This window comes from Anopheles maculipalpis, chromosome 2RL (assembly GCF_943734695.1).
Source record: "Anopheles maculipalpis chromosome 2RL, idAnoMacuDA_375_x, whole genome shotgun sequence".
Lineage (NCBI taxonomy): Eukaryota > Metazoa > Arthropoda > Insecta > Diptera > Culicidae > Anopheles > Anopheles maculipalpis.
Window position 1 is genome coordinate 2,186,267 of NC_064871.1, and position 19,294 is coordinate 2,205,560.

Consider the following 19,294-nt stretch of genomic DNA (forward strand, 5'->3'; position numbering starts at 1 on the left):
TAACCCTTTTGATCCCGTTTGATCCGAAACCGTACACAAACCTGATTTTGACAGCGAAAGGTACTTTGGAAAAGAATAAACAAATACAGAATAAACCTAACAAAAGCATCAGTACGCCATTTTGGTATTTATAATTGATTTTCCGGCATCTCGGCTAAAAATCATTCTTCGGTAAAGAATTAAACTAATTGTTGTTTGATATTCATTTCATTCTGCCTGTTTTCGAAACCAAAATTGCCGTCATGAACGGAGAGATTTCGTCGATGTTGACTTGGTCAACAAACGTTTACTCGATATTCGTTATTGAAGTTAGTTATTTTTATTATATGGAATAATTATTATTATAAAATCTTTCACAACTATAAATCACTTTATTTTTATATTGCACGAGTTAAACATGCCAGAATTATTTTCAAACGCCTCACCACGATTGTAGCCAACTGTCAACCTGCGTTCGATCAAATCTCTCCACACAGTGAGCTGACCCGCTCTCTACACGACGGCTATCAAAGTAATCGACGAAAGCCCACGTTCATCGAAGATCGATTATAAAGTAGCAAATTTTTCACAGCACGACAGGCACGCGCCTCGTTGGTCCGGAAATATTGTAATTTTACAAGTGTGATTTCATTTAATTCTAGTGGAAACTGTGCAAATACTACGCGTAACCACAGGTAAGTGAAGTGGAGTGCGTTAGTTACGGTTTATCGGTGTTATTAGTGGTGCAATTCTGGTCGGAAAAAGTGCAATAGATGACTCAACGCGTGAAGAAGGAGCATCAGGGTGGTTGGAAGAAGAAGACGTAGCTGCGCGATGAAATGCGATGTGTTTCGTTAAATGTCCGTCAGGTTTTGGACGGTTTTGTGTCGTTGAGGAATATAGATGATTTCGATGTTTTAATTTCGTAAACTCACGCACGCATAGTGAAGCATTTTGGTACTGAAATAATATATTTACAGTTAAAATTACGGTAAATTCGGTAAAAAGTTACAGTGAAGTAGGATGCTACGATTGACTTCAGTTTGTCAATCGATCAAACCAACTCTGGCTCAGCTACTCGTTAATTGGTGTAATGCAATGCTAATGATGGTGCGAAATCGTATTCCAGTATTAATGCATTAATAATTGACTCATGTAAGCGAAAGTTTATGTGTGCGTGTGATGTGTTAAATTTATTGAATACGAATTAGAAATTTATATTCAAGATGAACCTGGTTGTAGTAGTGTTTCTAGGTTCTGGAAAACGCGAACAGTAGAACCAGTTGAACGCCCTACTAAGATTTCATTCTCGGTGATATTTGCTTCGCGATACAGCCCAGATATGGAGCTTTTTCATTCAGTGTTACTATGTCGCGTTACTATGGTTTTGTTTCGTGTTCTCCCTCCCGTTCAATATCAAATCAGCGGAAAGGTAGTGTACGCAATGGAAGTGACATGTATCTTTTTCTTCCTCTCTTTTCCAGTGGACGTAAGAACGGCAGAGAGCATCGGACATCTGTCCACTGCTTGGCGTGCAGTCAAGAAGGAGTCCAGCTGTATCGTGTAGCGGTGGAGGATTAGCAGCAAAGGCTTTAAACGCCCTGCCCTACTGCCACTGTTGCACCGACATAGCCGGCAGCCGTCATCGTTCGCGTGTCTCGTATCTGGCGTTGCCCAAGGTTTCGCTTTGCGTGACAGCTCTACGTACTACACGGCCATGGAGCAGACGACGGCGGTCGAGGGCCGGGCGAAGCAGATCGAGAAAGAGTATCTCTCCAGTCTAGCCGACCTGAATGTCAACAGCAAACCGTTGATAAACATGTTGACAATACTGGCCGAGGAAAACCTCGAGTACGCCCAGATCATCGTGAACGCGGTGGAAAAGCACCTGACAAAGGTTAAACAATTTATGTCCGCTACTCTTACCATTCTATTATCTACAGCTAAATGTTCATATTACGACCAACGGCTTGCCGGTACCGATCACTTTCGGTAGCACAAATCGGTCTAATGTAGTCAGAGATGTTAAGTTTAAATCGGGGCAAAAAAAATCAGCTAGCTAAATAATGCACTCTAAGTGACATACCTATTCTCAGAAGCAACGTTTGTGAAACATTGCGCAATGTGAGGAAATTGTAGTGTAAAACATAATCTGTGATATAGTAAAATGATATGAGTCCATGTAAGGATGGCCAAAAGTAAATTAGTTTACCTCATTAGCTGTTGAACACTTGTGCCACAGCAACTTAAAAAAATATATAATAGCTTGAATCTTTAGAAAATTGTATCTTGTCTTTTCGCAAACCTTATCGTGTCCTATGTATGACGTCTTGAGCATGAATTATGAGTACAAAGTTTATATAGTGAATTTTTTTTGTTAAAACGAATGCCTTAAATTAAATTAAATTGATTTGACGATTTTTCGTGTGATTCATTCGTAGCATGTGTTCCGTGTTTACTTACAGCGTTATCAGTTGTTTTCGAACAGCTATTTAAAAAAAAACTTTCTCATATACACTGCACGGCGAGAACACATAATAGGGGACATATGACATCTGATACCCATGAGTGTCGTCAATACCGTATTTCTTTCCAAACAGTCTTGTAAGACCATAACATTTATTGTCATTTGAACGGCAAGGGGATGCTCTCAGAAATTGAGAGTCTGGACAAGATAGAAGAATGTTGAAGACAATCTACAGTCAACATCTTAATCCATGTCTAAATATAGAAGATACTTCAGCTCCCCCTCCGGGAATGCTCAATTGAAGGAATTTTGCCAACAATTATCAGACCAATGCAGTATCTGCGTAGTAGCTAATATTCAAGAAAGAAGAAAGAAAGGCAACAGTCAGAATAATTGATGCACAAGAACGTTAAATAGAAAAAAAATATAACAAGGGAAGCAAACGGCAAGATGCAATTTTCATTCCTTTCTAGACTTAGCGATGTTTCACTTACGTTCCGATCTGATGCTCCGAAATGCCATTGTTGTCTTTCTCCTTCTGTAAATCGTGTAAATTATTTACTCCAGACTCGTTTGTCACACCGTTTGAACTCAAGCACCCAAACAATCCAGGCTAGCTATCTCTGGCACATGGATCACTTATTCCACCGCAACAAGTATATATTTTCTGAAAATAGGGAGCGAAATCGAAAGGATTTTCCTAATATAGAATACTCGATTTAGTGCAAACGTTTCGACTGATAGTGTATAATCCACTCAACTTACACTTACACTTAGAACAACGGAAGGAAAAACAAGTAAAAATATGAACGGTCGGGGTCGGCATGTGATTTGGCAATCGAAATAAATCATAGAAAATCCATATAGTCTTTTAAACGCATCCATTTCGTCAATAAGAAATCTGTATTTTGAGCTCTATTAATCGTACGCTTCGTAATTATGCCCAAAGTAAAAGTTAAAGAGTAATGAACAAAATGTCACCACAAAATGATGGCAATCGTTTGCCTTAAAGCAGCTTAAAGATAGTGAGCAATCTCGAACTGAGCAATATAAAATCAATCTTTTTTAAGTCAATTTCCAACCCTTAAAGCATAAAAAAAGGAGTGAAAAGAGAGAAAAGGAAAAGAGATCATGCAAAAAAAAAGGTGGTGACCAAGCCAAAAAAGTTCAAAACACAAGAGTACACAGTTAATTGAACTATTGAACAATAAATCATTCTGAAGCGAACTATCTTTTAATTCCCTGCGATGTAATAACGAAACGTTATTGACTGGACTTGTTCAGTTTTTGTTTATTATGTTATCTTTTTTTTAGTTTTGTTATTATTATTTTAACTTTTGTAACTTCTAAAACACTCTGCCACTATTCTTTGGCTGAAGGAAAACACAAACCAAGCGCCACACCCTGGTGAATGTAGGGTTTTGCCGGTATTTGAGTCACTTCAAAACAAGTATAACTCTGAAAATGAGTAAAAAAAAAGTCGGCTTTTAAGCTGGAATAGTATGTTTGGTTCAACTAAATTGCTTACAAAGCACTGAAACTGTAAAGTAAACTATAATCTGATGCCAGAATGTTTTTTCTTCTTAAGTATACAAACGAATTCCTTAAAAATCTTATGAATCGTGTGCGCTTCGTTACGTTTTTGTGCGAAACTAAAGAATAGAATAACACTGTTTGAAGATACGGTTATCACGAAAGATAACTTTTAATAGTAAAAATTGTTGTCCTGCTACCCCTTTCGTTGGGTGTACACTTGTAATTATGCCATTTGAATTAATGGGCTTGGATGGAAATTACATTACCTTTTTCATTCCAATCGTTCGAGAGAAACGAGCGCAAGCTTTCTTTTGAATATGTGGCATTCGTTAGAGAATATCATCTCCCAATTCATCTCATTTTCCACGATTTGTTTTGTCGATAGTGTGTCTGTAAGAAAAGAGAGAAAAAGAATATGTTTATTTTTGTTTGCTTGCTGCAGAACGCATTCACCACATCTTCCGTTGTAACGTACATTGATTTTAATATAGGTTGCACCTGATGTAAAACTGCCAATACTTTACCTCGTTGATTCCATCGTTAAGAATGTGGGCAAGCAGTATCAGACGCTCTTCAGTCAGGTCATAGTGAATATGTTTTGCGGCGTGTTTCAAACGGTATGTAAGGAAAGATGTAGAAACGATACAGGTAACGAAAGTAATAACGAGGTTTATTTTCGGTTCATTCCACAATTCGTTTCAGGTTAATGAAAAGATACGGGAAAAAATGTTCAGCCTGAGGCAAACGTGGAATGAGGTATTTCAACAGTCGAAGCTGTACACTTTGGATGTAAAAATTAACTCAATAGATCCGGGTTGGCCCATTACGGCACAGCTGAAACCGAAGGCAGCCTCCATCCATCTGAATCCTATGTTCCTGAAGGGCAATGTAAGCAAAGTGTTGAGATAGCGAAACCTCGTCCGGTGAGATATTTTAATGTTTATTTTCCTCTCTTAAGGAACCAACGCTAGCAATGCAGCAGAAGCTTCGGGATAAACAGCGAGAGCTGTTGCAGTTGCAAGCGCGAAAGCTCGAGCTAGAGTTGCTTACGACGAAGAAGCGCATTCTAGAGCAGGAAAAGCAATTAAGCATTCAAACGGAAAGCGTTGCAAAGGAGGTAAGAACTTTCTCGGTTTCTTATGGCTTTTGCCTACAAAATACTTATGTTTAGTTTATTCTTGTAATTTCAGCCTTCGGTAGAGTTACTAAAAGCATCAGACGGCATTGCTGGTCCCCAAGCTATGCACCCAGCTGCTGCTGCTGGTCTTATCTCGGGCATCGTTCCACCAGCGAAATCCCGTATAGCTCCCGTTCCCCAAGGCATGATCAATATGGTAAAGACGCGTGATCCTCGGTTAGCGAAACAACAAGCAACAGCGGCCCAGCATGGTGCATCATCATCGTCAACGCCTGTCGGTAGTATGAATAATCATTCCGGATTAGTAGGAGGGCCAGGACCATTACTAGTTCCATCGCACACGTTTGCTGCAGGTTCAATGGACTCGGCAAATCACGCTATTCCTGGCACAAAGCAATCATCGGCCATGCTCGGAAAGGAACGGGATCTTGGTGGAAAACCCCGAGATACCTTACGACCTGACACACTGCTGGAAGAAGGAGGCGCTCGTGGCAAGAAAACCATATCATCTTCCTCCACGAGCAGTAGTTCGTCCGCGCACAAATCTCGTCGCGAGCACGAAGCGAAGTCGAGGAAAGATAGAAAAGAACACCCTTCATTATCATCAGCTTCAAGCAGTAGATCGTCGGCGAAAAGTGGCAAATCGTCTTCGTCGTCTACACGTACGGGTAGCAGCAGCAGCAGCAGCAGTACCGATAAGCGGAAACAGCGCACGCATAGTGCCAGCGATGGTTCGCCGCATGGTGGTCGGAAATCATCACCCCACACCAGCTCGCCGGTAAAGAAGAAATCCTCGTCGGAAAAATCTTCATCTTTGCATCACTCACAAAACGACCACAGTCCCAAGGGTAAATCACGATCGTTAGAAAGTCGAACTGTTTCGGACACGATACCTGGAACTGCGGGTGGCAAATCATCTCAGCAAGCTCGCAACAATAATCTCGACAGTAAAAAGATAGGCGAATATCCCGGAGCAGCAGCAGTTGGGAGTTCCTCTGAACTTGATCCTCGCTTTGGCGTCGGTCCTCAAAAACGGATCAAGATAGATGAGCACCCTGTGTCGGAAGTACGCACCGTTGCGGAGGATACAGATGACGCAATGGCGGCGATGATGATGGTGGGGCCAAAAGCGTCGGAAGTACAAAGTAAGAGCGATCTTCATCACATTATCCTATTATTTAGTACCCCATCCGGTATCGGTGTGTTGATGACGATCTAAGCCAAAAGCTACCGATCTCCGTTGTTTGTTAGTGCAAAATTACAAATAAGATCAGGGATGGGTTGAATACACGTGGCGCACGTTGTAGTAATGGGGGTTTTTTAAACTATTTCTCTACTGTGTCTGTGTTGGTGTACGTGTGTGTGTATTTGAGAGAGAGTGAAAAAGAACATTCCGCTGAGTAACAGAAACGTGTGTAGCGTAACAACTGTTGGTCCGCTGCTCTGTCACTGCTACGTAATCCTGTCACTGTAGAAGAACTAACAATTCATGAATTCTTCTAGCTGATAGAGTTACCAACGATACAACATACGAACAAGCTAAAAACAGGCACAGATTTTGGTTGCAAAATAAAAACGAATAATCGTAGAAGAACGCACACCGAAATCCCTTCACCCTATAAGGGATCAGTACAGAGTTCTCCGCCCCGGTAATATGTCGAATGAAGCGTTTTTTTTTTCGTCGTCGAATCTACTCTCTCTCCTTTCGATCTTGAATGGTGCTATTTTGCCAAGTGTGTCTGATTTAGTCTAGTTGTTCAGGTTTTTGGAGGATTTCGGACGGATGGAAAGTCGATTACGATGGAGAAGCGTTCATTCCGTGTTCATTCGTAATCAAGTCAATAAAAACCGGATCACATTTGCAGAAAGAAAAAACATGAGCAAGCAACGGCTGCGGACACTTTGTGGTCTGTTTCCTCGCTTGTGAGATGCGCGGTGTTTGTGTGTGTGCGTGTGTGAGACGAGTGCCATATTTAATCTTACAATTTATTTCAGATAATAGCGCAACAGACGACGAAGAAGCTCTTTCGGCTATGATTGCTAAAGATATCGATTTACGAGCAATTCCTCTTCAGCTGATCACGCCGAAACATGCGCCAACGGAGCATGATTTGCCAACGAACAGTGGCTCGAAGCTTGATGCATCATCCTCATCGTCAAAGGACTCTCCATCGAAGCGCTCGGATGAGCTGGAAGATACGGATGTGTTCGCCAATGGAAAGAAGCGAACCAGCACCACCAATTATGAGGAACCGAACGCGAAGAAGAGCAAGGCGGAAATGTTGGATGCGTAAGTGGTTATAGCTTGTAAACCTTTTGTATTGGCAAGTGATTATTAATTGTATTTTTTCGTTTTACCTTGATAGGTTATTCGGTAACGAAGATGTTGATCTTCGACAGCTACCTATCGGAGGTACACTACTGATCTCAGGCGATGGAAGAGATTTAGATTTTCCAAAGGTAAAGGCTTCATTGCGTTTCTGTTCTTGGAGTACAACCAAATAATAATGTTGTTCAATTTACCTTTACAGATGGATGACAACGCAGTGGACCAACCAAGATCTCCACTTTCCGAGCGAACCAACAGCACCCACAGTGCAAAGCTGGGCGATGTGAGCAAAAGTCTAGAAAAGGATCGACTCGGTAGACCTCTGTTGTACAATAAATTGCCTGGTATGTATCGAAAGAACTAGTGATGGGTAAATCCTCCTTTTTGACGAGTTGTTAGTGGGGGTATGTTATGTTACAGAACGAATATATTTTTTGTTTGGGAGAATGCGGAGGCGACACAGGAATTACACAGTTGTCGATAGCAATTTCGATTTCGATTTCGGTTTTGAATCCGAACTTGAATCACCGGTAGACTCCGGAAACCAGATTTAATATCGGAGATTACTCCTTATTTAAATTCAACTTGCTCTAGAGCTTACTCCGGATGTTTCCGGACAGTTTTTAAACTTCGGATTTGGAGTGGATTCGTGAATTTTCATCACTTGAAGGAGGATTTCCCATCACTAGAAAAAACGGAGATAGAATATTGGAAAATGGCAAATTTATTTGAACTGTTGATTCCGCAGATGATCCGATTGAACGCCGCCGATCGATCAGTTCGCTTGCCAAACCGGGCGATATCGATCATCGGTTTCAGCAGCAGCTGCCACCACATCACGATCTTACCGAGGACGACGATGACAACTCGATGGACATTATGAACACCAACATCAAGACAATTATCGCGCAGGCACAGGAACAAATGGAAAAGGGAGAAATTACGCCCGAACAGTACAATATACTTATGAAGCAGGTAATTCAGCTAAACGAAACGCAAAAGATTCGCCAGGCTCAGCGGATCGAGTCGGTGAAGCGTCAGGAACCGACGATTATCCGAATCGATGATACTGGATCGTTGAGTGGTGACGATGATGTGATTGTAACGGGTGTCTCGGGACCGATGATGGGGCCGGGCATGTCCGGTATGCGGATGAACGATTCAAAGGACAACATCGGCAGTGTTGTGAACGACTTTCGAGGCAAAATTCATCCCATCGATGGAAAACCGCCGCTTGGCAAACCGTTCGATGTTGTACCACCGTTTGCTGGAATTGGTATTCCACCGACATCCGTCCCGCCGCCCGATATTCGTGCACAACGGGGTAAGTGGTTGAAGGAAATTCTTGACTGTTCACCCTGAATATAATTTCAAAACAATCTTTCCACAGATCCACGGAGAATACGGGAATCAAAGTGGAATCGTGTCGACCCTGTTCTCCCCGGACCGGCTTGGGCAAATCGTCCTGCCGGCGTTAAACCAATCGTTGGTGGACCGATGGTTGTACCTCCGATGCCAGGTGGCGGAGGCATTCGTCCCGGAATGGTGGTGCCAAGTCCTTGGGAGCAATCACCGTTCCCGGTGATGGGCGACGGTATGCCTCGCTTCCCTACACCGCCGGGTCCGTTACCGCTGGGCGTACTGGTAGGCGGGGCCGGAGTACCACCGACCAATGGTTTGTCGATGATGAATCCGGCACTGCCCAAGATAAACGATAGCGTGCGTACGATAAACATCGACGGAATCCAACGGGAGATACGCTTCTACGAGGAAATTGCCGTCATCTTTATCAACTGGGACGAGCCGAAGGAGATCGGATTTCAAAAGGGTGCCCGGATGGTGGTGGTAGACGACCGCGAAACGTTCGAGCTAGGGTTCAACGAACCGTACAAATCCGTTAGCATTGAGAATAAAGTGTATCAGATGCGTTTGGGGGCTCCCACGAGGGAGCTGTACATCGACGATTCCTGGTACGAATGCTATTTCGGCGACAAACCTTCAACGATCGTGTTGGACGGTAAGCCGAGAGTGTTTAAAATCGCTGGTCCGGCGCCGCAGGTGAAAATCGGCGACAGCCGCAAAGATCTCGTCGCGGGTAAGATCAACATGATCGTCGATGCGAAATACATGATACCGGTGTTTCTGGACTGTAAGCCGCAAATGTTCGAAGTGTACGGCGTCATGCATCGGTTACAGTTTGCGGACTTTCTGCTGACGGTGCTGATAGATGAACAACCATTTCCGGTGGATTACGGTGGTTTGCCGATGTTGGTGAGATCGCGTGACCGTGATTACTACATACGGTTCACCGCACTACCCAACGGTGTAGTGCCGGGTCGGGTCTATATCCGCGACATGATCCGCACACCGATGTACCGTGATTTGCGAACCCCACCAAAAGATGGAGGCACTTTATCGCCACCGATACCTCTCAATCCACCATTTGCTCCTCCGACAACGGGACCACCTGCGCTGCCCACTTCCGGGCCGCCTGGCATGGGCTTCGGACCTATGAACAGTCTTCCACCGGGAATCGGTCTGCACCATCCGGGAGTTGCGCCTCCGAATTCCACCTCCACTGGGCTAGATTATCTCACAAACTTAATGCCCTCGATGGCGATGCAAACTGGTGCAGCTGGGAAGAACGGTCCCGGCTATCGGATAGAAGCTGACGAGAAGGCAATTGTTGCTGGAGGAGCAGCACCAAGCGCTGCGCAGCAGCATTCAGCATCTTCAGCTTCCGCAGCAGGGTTGCCTCTTCTATCGAACATTAATGTGGAAGAATTGTATAAAAAGATAGTTGCGGCCGGCATCATAACAAAGTTGGGCGGTGGCAGCTCATCTTCACCGACGCCTCCCCAATCAACCGGCGAAGGCGCAGGATCTTCCACTGCTGACTCGAAGGATCCGAAGGACGCGGCCAACAAATCCAAAGAAAAGGATAAATCACCCATTCCAGAAATTGACCCCGTGCTGCTAGATAAGCCGGACACGATCAAGAAACGTCAGACGGCCGTTGTGCATCAACTATTCTCAGGAATGCAGTGTAGCAGTTGCGGTGTACGGTTTCCACCGGAGCAGACAATGAAGTACAGCCAGCATCTGGATTGGCACTTCCGGCAGAATCGACGCGACCGAGACTCGGCACGGAAGGCACACTCGCGCAAGTGGTACTACGACGTGTCGGACTGGATCCAGTACGAGGAGATCGAGGACTTGGAAGAGCGGGAGAAGAATTGGTTTGAAACCCAACAGACTGATCAGGGTGAGCCGAAAAAGGCTGGTGGTGGTGGAGGAATCGGCAACAGTGCATTGGATGTAGATGAGTTTGCGACGCACGATGACTCACCGCAGCCAAGCTGTCCGGCCGGCTCAGACGAAGACGATCGACAGTGTCACATGTGTCATGATACATTCGAACACTTCTACAATGAGGAAACGGAAGAGTGGCATCTGAAGAATGCGGTCCGCATTGACGGTAGCACGTACCATCCGTTGTGCTACGAAGATTACAAGGCATCGTTAACGATGTCCGAATCGACGCTGGGCAACGGAACGCTCGGCGCGTCGTTGGATGAGAGCCAGAAGACTGAAGATGGGGAGGCGATGGACACGAGTGAAGCAGGAGCTGCCGATGGGGAGGGTACCGGGGAAAATTTGGACGGAAAATCATCTAGCAAAACAGGTAAGCATTATTAACCTAACACAAGGAAAAAGCTATTTGTATTTAACATCCTGAGATTTATTCTGGCGTAGGTAATCAAATGGAGGAAGACGATGATGATGATGTGATAGTGCTGCCGGCTGTGGAACCCGTCGTAGAAGAAATCCTCGACGACGACGGTGATGAACAGCCGAGTGGCGAAAAAGAAGGTGACGGCGTTGTTGCAACTGATGGTGCTGCAGAGGCCGATGAAGAGTCGTCTGGGGCAGCCATAGGAAATGTCAAATCACCGCGACAGCCCGAATTCCAGGAACGTCAAATCGATGAGGATCTTTTCATACAGGAACCCAACATCGAGGTGACAGATTTGGATGAGATCGAGGACAAACCGATTGATAGTACGTCCGGGGAGCCTGGAACGGTAGATGGCGGACAGTTGCTGTGCGTTAAGATAAAGCAGGAACCGAAGGAGGACGACGAAGCGGACGAGGAGGATGCACTGTTCGAGGATGTCGGTACGATCGAGTCCAGCTTGGTGGAGGTAGAAAATCCTTCTCCGGCCACCAATACTAACGCGGCAGATGAGGGTAAGTGTTGATACAGTACACATTGTGCGAGTTGTCGAACAAGATTGCTCCAAATCTACTGATACTTGTAATTGGGTTCGTTGAGCCTAAGCCTTGAACTACGTAGTCTCGCAATCTATTGCTTAAAAATTTACCAACTATTTCCCGCAGAACTGTACGACGACGTTATTCCTGCCGAAAGCATTCCATCACCTTCAGAATCATCCAACCAGATGGGCGTTGTGGTGCAACCTAAGGCCACGATCGACGGCAATGTGGAGATGCAGGACGCTGCCCAGTCGGCCGTGGTCGTGCCGAACAAAATCAAAATCAACATCACAAAGACGAAGCAGTCTTACAGTGGCCATATTAATCACGGCGGTGCGTCGTCGGCCAACGACGGGGAACCAACTGGCGATACCAATAACGGTGGGAATGTGAATAATTTTAGCGAAGATACACAGGACGAGCAGCAGGAGCATGGTGATAACGGAAACGAAGATGATGGTGCCGGAAGTTGGGAAGAACGGCAAGAAAAGAACGGTTCCGAACAGTCCAATAATAAAGATTCGTCAGCAGCAGCTACGACGACGACGCCGACGGCTGCAGCGGAAGATGCTGCAGTGGTTGCGTTTGAAGAAACAACTGATGTTGCGTATGAGCCGAAAGGCTGCTTGAAGGCCATTGAGTTTAACCGACAGCCACGGGTGACCAGTGGCCTCGAAGCGTCCGGGCTCTGTTCGATCATGTAAATAGGTAAAACTGCCGAACCGTTGTGGTGTGTGTGGGCACGTTCCATCGTTGTTTTGCAAATGTATCACGCGCTTGGTTGGCAGTGTCTTGGTGGTGACACGCTTCTCTCATCCTTACTCCTAGCAACCATTGATGGTGAACCCGGGACAGACAGACAGAGAGAGAGAGAGAGTGAGTGAGAGAGCGAAAGAAGCATGATTTTGGAGGTTTTGTTTGATAGGTTTAGTAGGCTTTGTAATTTGGCATTTAGTGTAATTGGTCTATGAAGGAATTGCATATTAGTTTTTCTTTTAGGTGGGAATGGGAACCGCGTATAATGACCACCCTGGAACACAGGACATGAAAGTAGAACACATGTAACGCTAGTCATGTTCACACACACACACACACACACACACACACACACATTCGTAAGGGTGGGACGATAAAAGAAACACTAAAACAAATGGTTTAGATTTTTATGAAAAATCCTAGTTCTAAATTTTTGAGCTACAAAAGAAAGTCATTTTTGGTTTTGATTTGATTGTACCACCGGTACAGATTGCATGCTTTTCTTTTTTTGGATTTACACCATTTACAAATCAGCTTTTTTGTTCAATGTAATACATGTGCATTGTGTTGCAATTGCAACGCAACATAGCAATTGAAGCGGGAACTGAATTTTTGGGATAACGTATTTGTTTTCTTCTTCCGCAGGATTCTTGTTAGTAGCTTAGTATAGGTGTTTTTTTTTTGTTTTCTTGTCCCCAAGAGTAGCACGCATCGGCCAACCGAGGTGATAGTTTCAAAGCATCGGAGGGGTTTGTTGTTGTGCGCATATGTCGTCCGTTATCCCGCTCAGAAATCAGAATATGAAATCAATAAAACAGTTGAACTACAGTCATACGAATGAACATTTTAAACAACACATATTCCTTGAGTAGAAACAACCATTAGTACTACTAACAATTAATTGTATGAAAAATGATCACCATCAACACCACATGTGCATGAAAAGGATGGAGCTGATGTTGCACTTCGTGTCGCAGTGACAAACTGGCGTTAGCAACAATAACACAAAGAGCTGGACACTGTCCTAAAGGTATAATAAACTATTTGAGAATACGAAAAACGGAAGAAAAAAATCTATATCTATATGACACGCTTGACGACGGGAGGAGTTTGGCATCTTTACTGTCTCGTGTTTTTCATATTTTAGCGTTTTATGAAAAAATCCTACTAAACTTTCGTTGTAAGCTTTTCCGGACGTGTGGAATTATATTTTTATCATGTGAGTGTGTGGTTTTATGATTTGCTAATAAAGAGTTTGCAACTCATGGTATAAGCGAGCACGATGGTGTCTCCTGTATTAATGCTGAAATGAAAGAAATTTCTTGAATCTCGATCACCTCGGTCCAGAGCACGACGTATTTCCGTTTCCCTTAAAACCGGTTCAAAGTTTGTGTCCACTTGATCCTGAAAGACGGGCTCTCCTATGGTTTTCTTCGCCCTCGTGTCAGATACTTCTGGTATATAGCATGTACATTATTCTTCAAGAAAACTAGCATCCTATAAAATCCGTAGTAACTGGGTGCAATTCTGCTGCAGAGTTTCAATCGCTGGTTTCTCCTGGAATCAAATCGTAGCAAGCCGTCGATCATCTCTCAATCGTGCATCAGAATAGTTTCTTCCACATTTGTGTCGCTATGCAACGCGACTCTGTAGAAAAAAAAAGATTAATTTAAAAAAATACACGCAAACACTATTGGTATTGTTTTTGCAGATTACAGCAGTATCCAGCGCTGGGATATCCAGCACAGTTTTCTTCTTTATTCAGCTTATACACTGCCTTGTCCTCTGGCAGCCCAAAACAATTTCTTCTCAAATAAAATCCACCACTGGCATCCTGTTCTCTGTGCGCGACTGTTAACTTTTTATGTTGTGTATAGAGAAGACTTTTAACGATCTTCTAACACCTGCTTAATATGCGTGTAGTACATAGGAAGCATAAACGAAAAAAAAATGTGGGGGCCTTGTTAGTATTTTCTTTGCTGTGTGTTCTGAGTTTTCTCTCTCATGAACTTCACTAAATAGCCAAGAAAACAAACAAAAAAAGGGTCATATAAACGGTACAAGTTTATGTTGTTCTATATTTCATTGTAATAGTTTGTAATATCATCGAAATAAAAAAAAAATGAACGGAATACTGTTTTCTACATGCGGCGAAAGGACTTTCATAACTACATTACCAGCAGTATCGGAAGGTTGCTGTAAAAAAAAAAAACAAACGAAACGCCCCTGCATGTAAGTGTGTCTACCTGTGGCTGTGTGTGTGGATACCTATTTATCCTTTTTTTTCTCCTTCACAGCTAAGCACAAACTCATACTCCAATATGAAGTAAAGCAATATATATGTGTATGTATGGATGCCCCTAGTAATAATCTAGTAACCTAGGCTTTGCTGCTTTGCTCGCCTTGATGGACACCATCTGTATCCCTGTCCTGCTCTGTCTCTGTAGTGGTGTCATCGTAATGCAAACGCGTGTAGTAGCAGGATCGTTGAAACAGGAAATTCGGTAAATAGATGGGAAACGTGTTTTTAACAGATTATAGCATAGTAAAAGCGGTAATAGATTTGAAGATGTGTATTTTCCATTTTTTCCTTCCTGCTTTGCCTTATCAATTTTAATATTCTGCCCGTCAGGCGGTCAATATCTTTACAACGTTACTAGCGGTAGTAACTAACTGGAAGAAGTAGTAAACGTCGTATCTACCGACGTCCACAAACGAACTGTGTTCTTAAATAAAATCTGCTGAGATTATGTTTCTTGTTTCGCTTTTTTTTCTTGCCGCTTGCCCATTGCTCATGCTCTCGATCTGGATCGATCTTTTTCTCTCTTTCTCTCGTCGCGATGGCTTTCCACGCTAATGCACAATGACCACGCAATCCTGCTGCTGGAAGTCATTGTACGATAATATTCAACGCCATTTCGAAGCCATGCTTGGCAAAGTCCAAACTCGCAACCCTACCACCAATCGTAGGATAATAATTAATATAAAATAATAATATTACTACACGATAAGTATTAGCGACAGTACGGATTTGAATGGACACGCGTACCGCGAATGGTGACATGTGCTACTAAGTGGATCCCGGTTTATGTTTCCAACAAGTACAATAGACAGAAAAAGAGAGAGAGAGAGAGTGGGGGAGAGGGAAAGAGAAATAATGAAAATTTTTGTCTTAACATTAACGGAGTGTTTTGAGTATTCCATTAGTCAACCTCTCTCGACCACCCAACCGTCCCCCTCCCAACAATTGCTGATTCACATCTTCTGAAACATGGCCAGTATGGCGGCACATATTTTCTGCGGGTTCGTCTCGTCCGGATACATCTGCATGACGGTTTGTACTTGATCCTCCGGGAAGATACTGGCCAGATGGTAATGCAACCGACGGCGGTCCTGTTGCTGTTGCTGATGATGATGCTGCTGCTGCTGTTGTTGTTGTTGTAGGGCAGGCGTCCCGGGACTGGACGACCAGCCAAGGTTGATATGCGGTTCAGAGGAAGAAGCCGGTGGTGGCCCATTGTGACCCCAGGGACGCGTGGAATCTGGTGCCGAAGCGATCCGAGTGACATGCTGTACAAAACGGAAAGGAAAGCATTATTTTCTCTCATTAAAATAGAACTAAAATAGATTTGCGCTGTGACGACTTACCTGATGTAGTTCCCACTGGGTAGAAGGCGTAGGACGTGTACCACCGCTAAGGGATGGAGCCAATGGTCGGTGCGGTGACAGCTGCTGCTGGGAAGCGGCTTGTGGCGGGGGATTATGCTGCTGGGACGATTGCTGTTGCTGCTGCAGCCTTTGCATTTGATATATTCGAGGATCACAGCCAGCAGGATTGAGGGTTAGCTGACGCTGTAACTTCCGATGTAAATTAACGCTATCGACCAGCCCGTTCGGATCGTTCTGGTCTAGTGGGGGCGGTTGCTGCTGTACTACTGGTCCGCCTGTCCCACTCGCACCTCCGGGGCCCGCTGCCTGGGGTTGGGGTGACTGCTGGGACGGAGGTTGCTGTCGGGTCCAAAGCGGTTGGGCACCGTAGCAACCGGCGTGATGGAGCCCGGCATGACCGTACGGTGGCGGCGGTTCCTTAGATATATTTTCTATACTATGAGATTTGGGAAATATCTGCTGCACGTCCACCATACTGGCATGTTGATGAAGTTGCTGCTGCTGCTGCTGTGGGGAGAGATCCCACGGAACGGCTCGATTACTGGCCACTGGCACTGGTGGAGCGTGGAAAGGCAACTGTTGCGGTGGCTGCTGGCGTACGGCTGGATGCTGCACAGTCGGATGGGGAAGTGACAGCAGGTCGGAGTGTCCACCGTGTGCATGAGTCATGCCACCGCTACCGTAAGGGGTATTGACGCTTTCCGAAGGTACGTTTGATCTTGTGCGACCTAAAACGAAACGAACAGAAACACATACACTAAGGGCCCTTTACTACTACCGAAGGACTGCAGCAGGGAGTTAAGGTATTATTTGTCTGGCCTTAGCACTTTGGACATCAGTTTCTGTAGGATAACCCTTTTCTAAAAATGGCACCTATCACTAAGCCAGTTTTTCTGTACCATCCATCACACCTAAAAGCAGCTGTGGAAGTTTACCCTACCACCGGTTCTGACCAGTTTGGTAGGAGCGTGTGGAGAGCATAGGCATTTCTTTTGCCAGAGTACTACACCATGCGCTTCCCAATTGACGTCAAACCTAAACCTAAACGTAACAAATTACAAATACTCACATAATGCTTTCCGTTTATCGTTGATTGGACTAGTCTCGTTGCTGCTGTTGCTCAGTGGAACGCTGAGCGATTTGCCTTGGACCGCACTGCGACCACCAGCAACGCCCGCCGATGGATCGTGTCCACTGCGCGCTTGCAGATGCCGTGCCGCATGCTCGGAAAGCCGTTCCGTGACGGATTTGTGCGGAAGGCTGCCCCGTTCCGGATGGTAGAATTTGCACTTATTCCCATAGGTGCACTTCTTGCCGTACGGACAGGGTGGCGGTGGATCGCCTTTGCGCGGCTGCACACGCAGAAAGTTGTCAAGCGTGGGCCCCGAACGACCGAGCGGATCATCCGGTGGCATGAAGCGATCGTTCACGAACGAATACATCAGTACCCGCTCTTCGACGACCTTCTTGAACTCGGTGCTTTCCTGCACCAGATCGCGATAGTTATCGTTAGACACGACAATTCCATCGTTATCTGCCGCAAGCTTAAAAGAAACATACCCGATTAGTCCATCACCTCAACCTACGAAGATCCGCAGCACGTCCATTACCTTTAGAATATATCGATCGTCGTAGCACACCATCCGCTTACCGCCAACTAACCGCGACGGTGTAAATACTAGCATACGCTCCTTTTCCAGCTCGTTCAAAATTTCCCCATCCTTGACGGGATTGTCCGGGCGCGAGCTTTCCTTGCGCCACTTGGGCACAAATACCGTAATGTCCTTGTGGCCCCGGTTCTTGAACCAATCCACACACAGCCGTATACCGCGACAGGAGAACACCTCCTTGTTACCGTGGCTCATTGCAACATTGCTCCCGTCTATCACGATCGGGCGCAGAGATTCTTCGTTAACCATTGACGAGGATCCACCGGGCAGACCGCCAGTCACCGAAGCCGCTAGGTCTGCTGCCACTCCCGTGTCGCTGCCACTCCCCACACCATGATGCCCGTGGCCGTCCGCGGTAAATTCGTTACCACATTTCGCACCCGGTTGTGAGCCTAGCTTGATCAGTTCCGCTAGCAGCTCGTTCTGGGCCGGATTTGGACCCAGCCGTTGCAAAGCGGCCTGCACCAGTTTTTCGGTGTAACCGAGCTTTAGGGCAAACTCCACCCGCTGCTGATACCCTGGGGAGTGTTCGGGTAAGGTCGTCGGTGAGACGTCTTTCCCATGTTGCTGATGATGACCAGTGTTCGGAGCAGTGGTTACGTTTATGTACTCGGCAAACTCTTGCCCTAGGGTGTCACTCGTTGTGCGGGACACCTGCTCGTGGGAGAGATCGTCACCGTCACAGTCGCTGTCATAGCTGGAGTCTTCGGCCTCGTTCGTGCATAGCGAGTCAATGAATTGCTGAAGGGTAACATGGATAAAAGAACGCCAATTAGCGAGAGAATCGAGAGTTGTATGATGTATAGATGTTACAATTGTTTTACAGAAGGATTTAGTAGCAAGAAAAGTTGCCTAAACGACAGTTAACTGTGAAACTAATAATTGTGAAACTTTAAACTTTAAATAATTCGCGAGAGAAGCAGGACACAGTACAAGGCTTTAATCATAATAAGTACCAAGTAGAATCATCCTTGCAAGGAGGCAAACAATACTCTACGACTTACACAAAGAGCAGTCCCTTGTAGCTACACAATCTACATGAAAAAGGAATTGTCTTTTTACGTTTAAACACAACTTAGACCATTCAGACGTCTAACAATCCTAAAGTTTTTCAAACAGTTAGTAGAGGATTAACAAAACGCCCATAATTAACTTACGATCAACAAAAATTGCAAAAAATGTTTAATTAAAGTATAGAAGTGGACTGTAGTTGTCAGATGACATAGAGACGAAGATTGGTTATACGAAAGGAACGCCAGCAAATCTAGAACCGTTTCGAGCACCGACTTTCGAGTCTGAGAATCTAGGAAGTCAGAGATGGTAGACCAGAATGCCAGAAGAAGCTCTCGTGGATTTCAAGCATGCGGAGAGTATACTTTTTTGTACAATTTTAAACTAAAAAAAAAAAACAATTATTCAACCCTTCCTATAAAATTATGCACACAACCCTCAGCTAGAGCTCTTCGAAAAAT

General features: G+C 44.9%; 2 protein-coding genes across 3 annotated transcripts in view; one reads left to right on the forward strand and one right to left on the reverse strand.

Moving 5' to 3' along the window:
* Window positions 1-1,623: 1,623 nt before the first annotated feature.
* LOC126559634 (uncharacterized) lies at window positions 1,624-12,435 on the forward strand. The gene is made up of 12 exons (XM_050215804.1): window positions 1,624-1,876; window positions 4,474-4,599; window positions 4,685-4,870; window positions 4,941-5,099; window positions 5,173-6,265; window positions 7,116-7,410; window positions 7,487-7,580; window positions 7,652-7,793; window positions 8,198-8,773; window positions 8,840-11,134; window positions 11,206-11,700; window positions 11,851-12,435. The coding sequence occupies exons 1-12, from the start codon at window positions 1,697-1,699 to the stop codon at window positions 12,429-12,431; spliced, it is 6,222 nt and encodes a 2,073-aa protein (XP_050071761.1). The 5' UTR covers window positions 1,624-1,696; the 3' UTR covers window positions 12,432-12,435.
* A 3,298-nt stretch (window positions 12,436-15,733) lies between these two features.
* The window catches only part of LOC126556976 (probable ribonuclease ZC3H12B), a 288,446-nt gene continuing 284,885 nt past the window's right edge, over window positions 15,734-19,294 (reverse strand). For both annotated transcript variants that reach the window (XM_050212559.1, XM_050212560.1), the window contains 4 exons: window positions 17,763-18,563; window positions 17,222-17,696; window positions 16,132-16,880; window positions 15,734-16,053 (listed from right to left, as the gene is read on the reverse strand). In XM_050212559.1, coding sequence (XP_050068516.1) covers window positions 15,739-16,053; window positions 16,132-16,880; window positions 17,222-17,696; window positions 17,763-18,563 — 2,340 coding nt within the window. In that variant the 3' untranslated portion in view covers window positions 15,734-15,738. The remainder of the gene's footprint in view (window positions 16,054-16,131; window positions 16,881-17,221; window positions 17,697-17,762; window positions 18,564-19,294) is intronic.

Coding starts and splice junctions, on each gene's coding strand:
- LOC126559634 (XM_050215804.1), top strand. CDS start 1,697: ATGGAGCAGACGACGGCGGTCGAGGGCCGGGCGAAGCAGATCGAGAAA. Junction 5,100..5,172: donor CGGAAAGCGTTGCAAAGGAG/GTAAGAACTTTC, acceptor TTGTAATTTCAG/CCTTCGGTAGAGTTACTAAA. Junction 11,701..11,850: donor TACTAACGCGGCAGATGAGG/GTAAGTGTTGAT, acceptor TATTTCCCGCAG/AACTGTACGACGACGTTATT.